The 13,483-nt window shown below is 37.6% G+C and overlaps 1 protein-coding gene across 1 annotated transcript in view; it reads right to left on the bottom strand.

The window, feature by feature from the left end:
* lrp2a (low density lipoprotein receptor-related protein 2a) overlaps nucleotides 1–13,483 on the bottom strand; it is a 117,128-nt gene that overhangs the window by 19,917 nt on the left and 83,728 nt on the right. Inside the window, 10 exon segments of the mRNA XM_048194618.1 lie at nucleotides 436–531; nucleotides 534–551; nucleotides 815–931; nucleotides 4,366–4,485; nucleotides 6,267–6,395; nucleotides 6,520–6,765; nucleotides 9,214–9,410; nucleotides 9,567–9,744; nucleotides 11,506–11,729; nucleotides 12,864–13,034. Of these exon segments, the coding sequence (XP_048050575.1) occupies nucleotides 436–531; nucleotides 534–551; nucleotides 815–931; nucleotides 4,366–4,485; nucleotides 6,267–6,395; nucleotides 6,520–6,765; nucleotides 9,214–9,410; nucleotides 9,567–9,744; nucleotides 11,506–11,729; nucleotides 12,864–13,034 (1,496 nt within the window).

Raw genomic sequence — 13,483 nt, 5'->3', positions numbered from 1 at the left:
CTTGAGCTGATAACGACACTACTGACATTTTAGAGCTGCTTCACAGCAGAATCTGATGAAGTTTGCATTATTGTGAAGCTGCTTTGAAACAATCTGTATTGTATTTAGTGCTACATAAATAAAGGTGACTTGACTTCAGTTGGACTCAATAACCCAGGAGTTTGGCATTGCTAGTGCCATGGCTTACTGTTTAAGCTACAGTTAATGCTGCTCAACAGGTTCCTGATCTTATTGTGAATGATTAGCCTGTGTAAGTTTGTCTCCATAATCTTTACTCAAAATGTAAAATTTCCATGAGTTTTCAAGGCCAAGATATTCCCTAGTTTCCCTTTTGGACTCTAGAGGGCACTACAATACAATCCACAGCTGTCTTCTAGTGACGTTCTCAGTTGGATGTCTAGACTTTAAGTAGATAAAAAAACATGGCACACTCACGACAGGAACTTTCATCGGTGAAGTCGAGACAGTCAGCGTTGCCGTCGCATTTGAAGCGCTCAGAGATGCAGTGGCCGCTATTGCACTGGAAGTAACCGGGTGACAGGTCCGCAGCTCTGAAACACATTCATCCACAAAGAATGAAGGCAATCTCTTTTAACAGTCCATGGAGAATGAATTATGCACAGTTCCTGTAAGTCATTCACAAGGTATCCAGGCACACAAATGCATTGAGATATCACCCACTGAGGATCAATCTGTAATAAAGAGACAGTATTATGATGTTGAACATGGTGGCTAGTGCCACAGTCCTCTTTCTCTCTCCATCTGTCTTTTGATAGCTTTTCCTTTCTGCTGTCTCTTCTTTTCTTTCACTCACCACAGTCTCTCTCGTCAGAATTGTCCTCGCAGTCGTTGTCATGGTCACAAACCCAGCGGTCAGGAATGCAGTGCAGGTTGTCACAGCGGTACTCGCTTTCCGTGCACGGACGAGGGGCTGAGGACGCATAAGAAGCGTGTCAATCAGACACACATGAACATACATAAAAGGCAGGCAGGCCAATGAAGCAATAAAGCCCAAGTGGCTGTTGGCCACAGTGATTTTAACTCAAGTAAGGGGCGTTCTTAAGCATGAAGCAAAGGAGAATGCCTGAAACCCTCTTAACTGTGGTGAAATTATTGTTGAACAAGCAACGCAGAAATTAACTGCATTAAAATGTTACTACTTTTTTCAGAATGTTCAGAGAATATACTGTATATTGTGCATATGCATATGTGACCAGGCCTGGTTCTTGGCAGCTAGAGAAGGGTGGGCTGGCAGATATACTTTTAATTTTTTTTTTTTTACATGAAATAGAGACAGTGCTGATCAGAATCAGAACAAAGATGGCTGTTAAAATTCACAATTATTTGCCCCCTTCTATTAAATACTTTTTGCAACCTCCTTTTGCCAAGATAGCTCTAGTCTTCTCCTTTAATGAGACCATTCCTCCATACAGAATCTCTTCAGATCCTAAAGAGTCCCACCTCCAAGTTGGTGCTTCTTCTCTTCAGTTCACCACCCCACTCATTTTCTAAAGGGTTCAGGTCTGGGGACTGGGATGGCCATTGCAGAAGCTTGGTTTTGCTGCCAAAGAGCTCTTTTTTTGTTGTTTTTTGTTTGTTTGTTTAATCTGATCATAGAACTTGTCCCGTTTAAGGTTTGCTATTACTTTCACTACTGTCCAGTGACAATTTGGAAAATAAATGCGATGGAAGTCTACTATTTAGTAATGAACTTAACTTTAATTACACAGAACACTTTTTTCCATTCCATTGCACTACTTTTTTTGCGCTATTGTTTTTCAATGTAAACGCATGCAAGACGGACTTTGACCGTTGTGCTGGCATCTCGCATCCATAATTTTGCAGACGCGGTGCTCTAAAAACACGGCGCTTAAGTTAAAATGAATTCAACTTTTAAAAAAGGCGCCTCTAGACCTGCACTGACCCGCGACTCGTGATTTTAACCGAAAAAACGCATTCTGTGACTGGCTCAAAGATAAAGAGCGCATTCTTACTTCAGTGTTGCCTCATACATTCAGTTTAACAGCATTAACAGCAAGCCAAAGTGGGCAAGGTTTCAAATGAACAATGCATATGCATTTTAAACACTTGCATTATATTCTTGCTCCGTCCATGCAATAAATGCACGTTCCTGAATCAATTTTAACTGCTCATCATATGACCCATTTTAGCATGCACCAGCGGCCGAATGGCACTTTAAAATAAATCAGAGCTATAGAAATGTATATATTAATATTTACAAGAGAAACACCCCGTAATTCGCACCTTCATAGCACACAAATTTTTCTGCCCGTTTTGGCTCAGCCCACCCCTGCCCATGCCTAGAGCTGGCCCTGTATGAGACCATTTTTTGAGAATGTGCGAGTTCAAATTTGATGTGGTCGCATTTGTGCGAGTGCATGGTCACGCACTCAATCGGTGTCTCAATGGTGGAACATTTGGTTTCAAATCGAAATGTAAAACGCTCCTATTTCAGTGAGTTTGTACTGTATTGTTGTGTTTTTCCATTACGAATAATAATGAACCGCTAATTCTAAAGCGAAAGTAAAACGTGCAAGGGCATTCATAACGGCGCAGAGCAGAGCAAGTGATTTCAATTAATTCTTATGCAAGTTGAGCTTCCATAGGAATGAACTGAAAACGCTTGCTCCGCGACAGTGGACACGCACTATGTGAATGCCTGTGCGGCTGTGTGCATTTTACTTTCGCTTTGGAATTAGCGCTAATTCAAGGTGGCAATTGCTTGAATGGTGGGTTCATTATTATTCTTAATGAAAAACACAACAACCAAACAGTACAATGACAAACTCGCTTAAATAGGCGCTTTTACATTTCGATTTGAAACCAAATGCTCTGCCATTGTCTTGTCGGTCAGCTCCTCACTCTCGTGATAAATGAAACCTGAATCCTGCTGCTGATCTGTGCTGCGACTCTCGTTCGGCTCATGCTGCATTGAGCAGACACGTTTAGTTTTTAATCTAAGTGTTTGTTCTCTAACTGAACTAAACTACTAAAAACAACGGTGGGGGGCCGGTGCTGTGGTGGGCACCAGTGAAGTAACCGGTGTTGTGGTTGAACACAATAACACAGCAAGCCTATCAGTCACGTAAACGCGCACTGATGATGAAATGCGCAAATTGGGAATTTAGGAATTAAGTTGTCTGAAAATGAAGAGGTTAATAGTTGATTACTTTAAAAAACAAAGTGTGGAGGGTGAGGATGCTGGTGGAAAGGACGAGCCAATGAGCCAGCATACAGACTAAGACACAACTGATGACAAGAGAACAGGTGCGAACAGGTTGATTTGATTTTAATCAAACACGTTTTTCATAGTTTTTGATCGTTTTTTCTGGTTTTCATTTGATAGTTAGAAGATTAAAACATTTTGCCAACATGAAGTCTCGTATCACTGTCAGTCTTTTTACATTATTAGGGTATGCAGAATAAGAAAACTATTCATCAGCATGCATTGATTAATCCCATGTTGTAGCAAACATAAATTAAAAAAAAAGAAAAAGAAAAAAAGAATAGGGTTCGACCAAATCATGTGCTGGTGCGACCAAATGAGAAATGGTAAAGTTAGTTTGGACACCTGATTCAGAAATAACGTTTACATAGCGTTAGCAAAACGTTTTTAGAACATGTTGTTATTTTGGGAATTGGTGCAATGTCCCAAGATCTGCCGCTTGTTTACATAAACCATCAACTAAAAAAAATAGTTCAGGCATAACGCAGTAATACAGTGTGTCTTGTGAATAGCGATGTTTGACAAAGTGCTTGTAAGGCCAAAGTGCAGCAAAAAAAAGACCTGAACAGTTTAAGTAAAGCACAGAAAACCTCTGACACAGATGAGAAGGACAATTAGGCTGCACTTCACTGTGTCGCAGGATTAGATCTGACGAGCTACGGCTTGCTCTTCAGCAAGAGGACCGTTTTTTAGAGGGGAGTTCATAGCTGAATTCATCAGGGGAATGACCCGTGTTCACCACCCCCATAGCTCTTCTGCAGGGAGGAGAAAGTGCTGAAAAAATCAGCGCTTATTTCAACATGCAACTCAAAAGGTTTAGCGCAGACCATTTGTCAACCTTTCACACCTCACAGCACCTTGTCTGCCATCACGCCGTCTCCTCCACACTCTCTGTCTTTCCAATTTGTTCCCATCAAAAGTTTAACATTTTTTAAACTTGACAGCTTCATTCACTTCATTAAATAGAAAAGGGTGCCCAGGATATTCTTAAAAATTATAAAATAAAATCAACTTTTGTATTCCAGTGAACCACACAAGGGTGAGTAAACAATGATTTTGGGCGAACTATCCCTCTTGTTACTCATGTTTTATATTGAGGTCAGCGTGCTGCTACTCACTGCAGTTGTGTTCATCCGATCCGTCGCCGCAGTCATTGTCTCCGTCACAGCGCCAGCGCAGGGGGATGCACTGGTGGTTATCACAGCGGAAATCACCCGCCGGCTCACAGGTCAACTCCTCTGCAAACACAACAGACAACATAGGCTCACACAAACATTAACACACAAGTTGAAGTTAAACAGAGCGCAAGTGGAGAGACGCACAGACCTCCGTCTCAGTCTTTTTGACAGAAAGAACCAGTACATTAGACCTTATTTAAAACCTAACGGCATGTGCTTTAATAAAGCTTCAGCACAAAGCTCTGAGGAAGAGGAGGAAATAGGGCAGAAAATCTGCACATGGTCAACAGAGGAAAGGAAGGAAGAGGAGTTGTACGAACATCTGACCCCAGCGGCGCATTCTTACAGTCAGATTAGGGCGATCTCTCCTCTCTCTCCTCTCTGTGCAGGATGGCACTAATGGAGCAAGGAGGAGCTGATAACACCCAGGAGAACCAGGGATACGTGTGTGTGTGTGTTTGTCATTATGTGAAAAGAAAAAGAAAAAAAAACTGCAGATGTGGTGCCTGAATTTTGCTGTAAAAAATATGGTAATAACATTTGAGGATTTATGGATTTATAGTAAAAAATATATATATTTCATTAACTGATATAATGTTAAAATACCAACCTACTGAGGTATATAATATTTATACTCTTCTATATATAGGTTCACAGTGTCATAAAGCCATTCACATTAATTTAACAACATACAATTTAACATAAAAACCTTAATGTATAAAACTAATAAGAAACAGTTATTTCAATGAAAACATATCAAATGTAAGGAGTCACACAGGGAATTCAATTTATATTTTTTTAACTGTAAATTATAAAATGACTTGTTCTTTTTCACTTCCAAAAACTAATAAAACTGTAATTTGAACACTATTGTAAAATTACATGTAGTAATAAATCACATATAGTAAGAGAACATAAACCAAATTACAGTGCACTAAAATCAGAGTAAAACCTCTTGATCCTTAATGAAACAATACAAACATAATCACAACTGCAAAACACACACACACACACACACACACACACACACACTGGTGCCTGACACAGACATACCTAACACACACATAAATCAGTGGTGTGGCCCCAGACAGGAGGAGGGGTCACTGAGGGCCCGTCCATCACAGAGAGACTGAACTAACACTCACTAATGTACCACAGGAGTGTGAGAGGACGATTCAATCCATCATGACAAACACACACACCACAGCATTATATAACATCACTGATAATGGGGACAATACAAAGTCATATGTTACATATAATGTACTTGATCTTAATTTTTTTTAGATATGTCAGCATAAAACAGAAATTTCAGCCGACTTTACTGCTATATTGTGCCATTTTTCTTATTGAGCATTTTTCTTATAATGTTTTTGCTGTTTAGACTGCAAAAAAACAAAGCATTTAAACGGGATGCTTAGGAAAAAAAGAGTTTTTTTTTAAATAATTTGAATATTACTTTATTATTTTTAATTAATATATACATTTCTTCTGTTTTAAGCACTGCTGTTTGTAAATAAAAAAAAGGTTACACCGAGTCATGTTTTCAGTCATGAAATACTTTTTTTAAAATAAATTTAATAAAAAGTTATCATTTTTTAATTTTATTTTAAAAGATTTTTAATATTACTACTTTTACTATTACTATTTTATTAATACATATTAATATATACTACGTTTTTCAGATTTTAAGCACTGCTGTTTGTGAATAAAAATAGTTAACAAAAGTTAAGAGTTACGTTTTAATTTTCGTTTAATACATTTTTCATAGTAATTCTGTTTGTGAATAAAAACAGTTATGCTGAGTCAAGTTTTCATTTGTGGTTTGTCTGACGTCTCACCGCAGTTCTGTTCGTCGCTGTTATCCCTGCAGTCATTGTGTCCATTGCACACGGCCCACAGAGGAACGCAGCGGTAGTTTGTCCTGCAGTCAAACTCTGTGTGATTGTCACATCTGTAGCTTGGACCCACTGCAAACAACATCACACAGATGATGAAGAATAATGAAAAATACTGCAGCGCAATTTCTCCTTTTTATTCCTTTACTAATTTCAACCAATTGAACAAAATAATAGTAATGCTGTAGCAACTCACTGCATTCGTCGATGGGCTCGTCGGAGTTGTCTCCACAGTCGTCATCCACGTCACATTTCCAGCTCTGCGGGATGCAGCGGCCGTTCCTGCACTTGAACTGTCCGGGTCTGCAGGTCCTGCTGGAGCAGTGTGCGGGATCCTCATCGGAGCCGTCGCCGCAGTCGTTCTCCCCGTCACACTGCCAGGCCTCAGAGATGCAGCGTTTATTGGCACACTGCCACTGATGTGACTCGCACTGATGCGTGGCTGACGGTACAGAAACAGAGGATTGCATTTCTAAACACAACATGGCAACAGCCAATTAAAAACAATGTTATTTTGTATGCAGTGTGCATTTAATCATGGGGTTCAAACCTACAACCTTTCAGCTTCCTGCCTTGATTTTTAGCCACTAGGCCACATCATCGGCAGCAGTGTAAACATTAGGCCCTTTCACAGAAATCCCAGAAAATTACCGTAAAATACCAGATTGACTTTACCGGTAAACACACAGATATGCTGTTCACACAAGCAAGGGCGCTCTGGCTTTTTACCGTTAAGAGACCATTCACATATCAGCACCAAAATACTGGTAAATTCAGTGATGTCAGTCATCGGAAATGATCTTCAAATACTGTGCCGCTGTCTTCATTCGCCCGCATGAGGAGAAGTGCTTTAGTTTTACTATTTATTCAATTTGACATTTTTTGACATTTGAGTGACAGGTGTAAGGTATGGAAGCTTGTTTCAGCCACTGAATACAAAATAAAAAAAAATTGCAAATTTATATCTCACAATTCTGACTTTTTTTCTCGCAATTGCAAGTTTACATCTTGCAACTCTGACTTTTTTCTCAGAATTGCGTGATATAAACTCACAATTCTGAGGGAAAAGTCAGTCTTTTTTCCCCTCAGAGTTGGATTTTATAATTCGTGATTACGAGCTTGTCTTACAATTTTGAGAAAAGAAGTGAGAAATGTGAGATATATACTCAATTGCGAGAAAAAAAGTCAGAATTGTAAGAAAATGTCAGAATTGCGAGATATATACTCAATTGCGAGAAAAAAAGTCAGAATTGTGAGAAAATGTCAGAATTGCGAGATATATACTCAATTGCGAGAAAAAGTCAGAATTGCGAGAAAATGTCAGAATTGCGAGATATATACTCAATTGCGAGAAAAAGTCAGAATTGCGAGAAAATGTCAGAATTGTGAGAAAAAGTCAGAATTGTGAGATATATACTCAATTGCGAGAAAAAGTCAGAATTGTGAGATATATACTCAATTGCGAGAAAAAGTCAGAATTGCGAGAAAATGTCAGAATTGTGAGAAAAAGTCAGAATTGTGAGATATATACTCAATTGCGAGAAAAAGTCAGAATTGCGAGAAAATGTCAGAATTGTGAGAAAAAGTCAGAATTGTGAGATATATACTCAATTGCGAGAAAAAGTCAGAATTGCGAGAAAATGTCAGAATTGTGAGAAAAAGTCAGAATTGCGAGAAAATGTCAGAATTGTGAGATATATATATGCGAGAAAAACTCGAGAAAACAATTGCGAGAAAAAGTCAGAATTGCGAGAAAATGTCAGAATTGAGAGATATATACTCACAATTGCGAGAAAAAGAGATATATACTCAATTGCGAGAAAAAGTCAGAATTGCGAGAAAATGTCAGAATTGCGAGAAAAAGTCAGAATTGCGAGAAAATGTCAGAATTGTGAGATATACTCAATTGCGAGAAAAAAGTCAGAATTGCGAGATATATACTCACAATTGCGATAAAAAGTCAGAATTGCGAGAAAATGTCAGAATTGTGAGAAAAAGTCAGAATTGCGAGAAAATGTCAGAATTGCGAGAAAAAAGTCAGAATTGCGAGAAAATGTCAGAATTGTGAGATATACTCAATTGCGAGAAAAAAAGTCAGAATTGCGAGATATATACTCACAATTGCGAGAAAAAGTCAGAATTGCGAGAAAATGTCAGAATTGTGAGATATACTCAATTGCGAGAAAAAAAAGTCAGAATTGCGAGATATATTCTCACAATTGCGAGAAAAAGTCAGAATTGCGAGAAAATGTCAGAATTGTGAGATATATACTCAATTGTGAGAAAAAAAGTCAGAATTGCAAGAAAAAAGTCAGAATTGCGAGAAAAAAGACAGAATTGCGAGATAAAAAGTTGTAATTATCTTTTAAATGGTTTCATTCCGTGGCGGAAACAAGCTTTCATAATAAGGAGATGATTAAGCAGAACACATTTTTGCTCTTAAAAACGAGACGACTGCAGAGCACTGCATCAGCAATAATGAATGGAAAAGATGGCAGGGTCTCGAGCAGGACACGCTGAAAAAGCTGCAAGATGTGGTCAAAGATGTCAATCTAGTGCATATTTACATCGAAAAACTATTAAAAAGCAGCAGAACTTACTGTAAACAGCGCGGAGTAATCACGTCATCTCCATAAGAACTTTGATTGGCCCAAAGCAGACTTCTTGCATCAGTACGATCAGACTTCGCAAGTGCTCATACTGGCAATCTTCATTGTTTGTTCACACACAGGTAATTTACTGGTAATGTTACAACTTCTCATACCAGTAAACTGCCAGAAGTGGTATTTTTGAAAAGGTCCTATTCACACATGATCTCTTAACGGTAATTTACCAGTAAAGACTAAATGTGTAAAAGGGGCTATTGACATGATATTGGTTTGTTCCATACCACACAGCACTGTGTCCTCATCCGAGCCATCGGGACAGTCCTGATTAGAGTTACACAGGAAGTGTGGGCTGGTGCAGTTTCCGTCATTACACTGGAACTGGCCCAGTCTGCAATGCCGAACGGGACACGTGGAGGGTTCATCAGAGCCATCTCTACAGTCTCGCTGACCATCACACTTCCACCAAATAGGGATACAGCTTTAGTGAGAGACAAAATAAAAGATTCCATTTTACTTTGGATGCTCCCTTAAAGGCAGCTGCCTATGTAGGCAGTATACATCAAGTCAGCTCATTAGGTTTTAGAACAGAGCCTGAAATGAAAGCAGATGTACAAAGTGGCAAGGATGAACTAACCGTTCGTTGTTTGCACATCTGTACTGCGTGCTGGAACACATGGGCAGACAGCGTGCCACGCCCCCTATCTGCACGGTAAGGAAATGGTCTGGGCACTCGCAGGTATAACCTTGACCCCCCGCTCGCAGAAGACACAGGTGAGAACAGCCTCCGTTATTGACCGCACAAGGATTCGTCACTACAGGGGAAAGATATAGTGAGAGTTATATCTGTGGCTCTATGCTGATGGGTCAAGAACAAAAATGGGTTGCAGGTTTGTCCTGAATCATAGACAATTATTACTCAATGTTTGCAATTAAAATAAAAATACATTTTTCTAATGATTATTTGATTTTATTCAGACAAACTAGAAACGGTTCTTAGAATAAAAAAATAAATAAAACATAAGAATAATAAATAAACAAATGATAAAATAAATGCAAATAGCAATTAACTAAATATATAATGTTTAGTTGATTTTTAAACTCTGAATACATTTCAGTGTTTGATTTTTAAGGAAATATTCAATGTTTGAAATGCATTCAATGTTTGCAAATAAAATAAATATATGTTTATAATATTCCTACGATTATGTATTCCATACATAAAAAAAGTAAAAATGTCCTTAAAATCAAACACTGACATTTATTTAATGTTTGAAATGTATTCAGCATTTACAATTGAAATAATAGTAAAATATTAAAAATATTACAATTATATTTTTCTATTACGATTATGCCTATTATTTGTACAAAAGTAAAATAAACGTCTTTAGAATAAAAAACACAACTAAATAAAAAATAAATAAATATTAAAATAAATGCAAATAATAATTGACTAAACATAATCATAAGAATAAATATAAGAATATTATAAATTAATATTTATTTTCATTTCAAACACTGAATAAATTACAATGTTGGATTTTAATGACATATTTATTTACTTTTGTATGAATAAAAAAATAATACTTGACTAAACATAAGCATAAGAATAATTGCAAGAATATTATATATTAATATTTATTTTAATTTCACACACTGAATAAATTACAATGTTGGATTTTAATGACATTTTTATTTACTTTTGTGTGAATAATAAAGAATAATGTATGTATGAATAATAGACTAGTAATATTAATAATAATAGTAATATTTATATTAATATTTATTTAATTAATATTTATTTTAATTTCAAACAACATTTCAGTGCTTGATTTTTAATTAAACATTCAATGTTTGAAATGCATTCAATGTTGCAATTAAAACAAATATTAATTTATGATATTCTTACTATTATTTTCTATTATTCATACAAAAACCAATAAAAAAAAGTGTTGAATAATAGGAGCAATCATACGTAAAAAAAAAAAAAAGAAAAAAAAAAAGAAGCAGCTTAGAATCAAAAAGAAAAACATGATATGTATAACCAAACATATAATCACAGGAATAATTTTAAGAATATTGTAAATTAATATTATTCTAATTTCAAATATTGGATAAAGTTCATACTTTAAAAACATTTCAGGACATCTTTATTTACTTTTGTACGATAAACAAATGTAGTATTCAATTGCGTCTTCACACTTAAAGTAAAATCCGGAGAGTCAGTGGAAAACCACTGAGTTAGACTGTATCCTCTTACAAAGAACCAGGAAGTGGCTCCACATCATGTAGCTGTAGCTCCTCTTTCTAAAGAAGCCCACAGATAAAGAGTTTAAACTACCTGTCCTGGCCATTAAAGCAATGATAAAGAGTTTAGTCTTTCCTGTCCCAGAGAAAAGACAGGCGAGCAGAGACTGGCGGCATTGTGTCGGACTGTGTAAATATTGGCAAAGACCCTTAAGTGCCTCTGCGGACGTTTAAAGGAAGTGATAGCGATCTGACGTGAGATAATGACCGTAATAGAAGAGGGACGCCTGCGACTGCATCCCGCTCGGGTTACGCTGTCCCGGGCTCACCTATGGGCTGGCGGTAGGGATGGCACACGTGAATGTCGAACGGTCTGTGGGTGGTGTTGACGAGTGCTTCCCGTCCGGAGCCGTTGTATTTGTTGCCCTTCTCCACCGTGCGTGTGTTCCAGTCTGTCCAGTACACGGTTTCCTCGAACACCGTGATGGCAAAAGGATGCGGCAGGACACCGTCGTACACAGTGTGCCTGTGATGCCCGTCCAGATCAGAAAATCTGAGGAGAAAGAAACATTTTAACAATAGGGATGTCTGTTTAACATGATAATTTTGTGTTAAAAATAATGCAAAAAAAAAAAAACCTGCATAATTAATCATGTTCTCTGACCTGCACATACATTTTTAATAAGGTATTTGCTTTCTAAACTTGTCAAAGAAATTATTCAAGCTACAACTACCAATGCACTGAAAAAAAAAAAGCCTTAGAAACAATTTTCACTCAGAAATTCTATGAATTAAATGTGAACTGTTAAAGTAGAAACACTGAAAACGTGTTTTCTACTAAAACATGCTTCAATTTTCTTTGTTTTGTTTACAACTTTGAAAAATATTTTTTTTGCACCAGGGTGGTTCCCAAGAACTAAATGTTCCCCTATGGCCATTTTCCTGTTTGCATTCGCACCGCCATTAGGAACTCTGAAGTGACGTAAGCTGCGATTTTTGTTGTGACTTTTATTTTGAAGGCGAAGAGAACACCAGAGCCTGAGCACACAGTGTTCCAATTTTCTGTCTTCATTAGTTTATGATCCGTTTAACAGTCCTGTCTAATACGTTATTTGCTAGAATTGTTATAAAAAGACAGTAAACAGCATATGAAAAAGTATTAGCGTTTGCCATGTGGTTGATGCCCAATATCACAAGCTGAGCAGAAATACATAATCGTGTTTTGCTTGGTCCCCTCAAAGTTGCGCTGGATTTTCTCCGTAGCGTAAGGTTGAGAGGTCCATCTATCATTGTTTTCCATGTTTGTAGAGTAAATATATAGGCTATAAACTGTGTGTGTAGACAGCTCTTTTTTTAAATGGCGGTGTTTTGCGTTTGTTCAGCCAATCATCGTACACTTACGTCACTGATAGTTCTGTTGTTTAGACCCTACTCTGAAGTAGGAGCTAATTTAGTCCCCCCAAAAGGCGTTCCTAGAACTAAAATCATTCCCAGTTCCTGTGGTGTGAACATGCCAAAAAGCGTGTACTTCCACCATTAGTTCTAGGAACTATGAGCAGGTTCCTCCGGTGCGAAAGCCCCTAATGTCACCATAGAGCAGTGCCGTCAAGTTATTCCAAGGACAATAACCCTGGAAGTAAGACTCATATGCTCTCATGGGCATGATATAAACACGAGAATGCCTTACTCGATGTAGTTGAGGTGAGCATCAGACCAGTAGAGCTTGTCATTGGTATAGTCAATAGTGAGACCGTTGGGCCACTCAATCTTAGTAGTGATGATGGCCGACTTGTTATTTCCATCCATTCCAACACGTCCAATGAAGGCTTTGTCTCCCCAATCAGTCCAGTACACGTATCTGCACAAAGATGACATTTGATACAGAAGCTAAAACAGATTCCAACAATGTAAAGGTCACATACAAGTTAAAAACACTTTTAAGAGCTTAATCCTGTTCTGTTGCACAAAGCCGGTTTCAGTTGCTTCCCAGGTAAGTTCAAGATTAGTTTGAGCAAACTTTGTTTTTTCTGGTTTATGAAGGTGGATTGGTTTTAGCGGGGTTTATTGCTATGGTAACTTACGCTACACGGCTAACCTGCTCCGGAGCAGATTTTATTCTGAGTTAGAGATCACAAACCCAAATCAGCTGTGAGTAAAGTGACATGTATCTGATGCAATAAAGACACACCCCCTGTATCTCTCGCTCCAAATTAAATCGGTTTATAGTGAAAACATTTTACAGACAAAATTGCTCAACATTTGCTGTTAATTATTCATTATATTTATATTAAATAAATTAAAATTCTG

Source organism: Megalobrama amblycephala, linkage group LG6 (assembly GCF_018812025.1).
Source record: "Megalobrama amblycephala isolate DHTTF-2021 linkage group LG6, ASM1881202v1, whole genome shotgun sequence".
NCBI classification, from domain to species: Eukaryota; Metazoa; Chordata; class Actinopteri; order Cypriniformes; family Xenocyprididae; genus Megalobrama; species Megalobrama amblycephala.
This window is presented reverse-complemented; position numbering and strand designations above follow the sequence as displayed.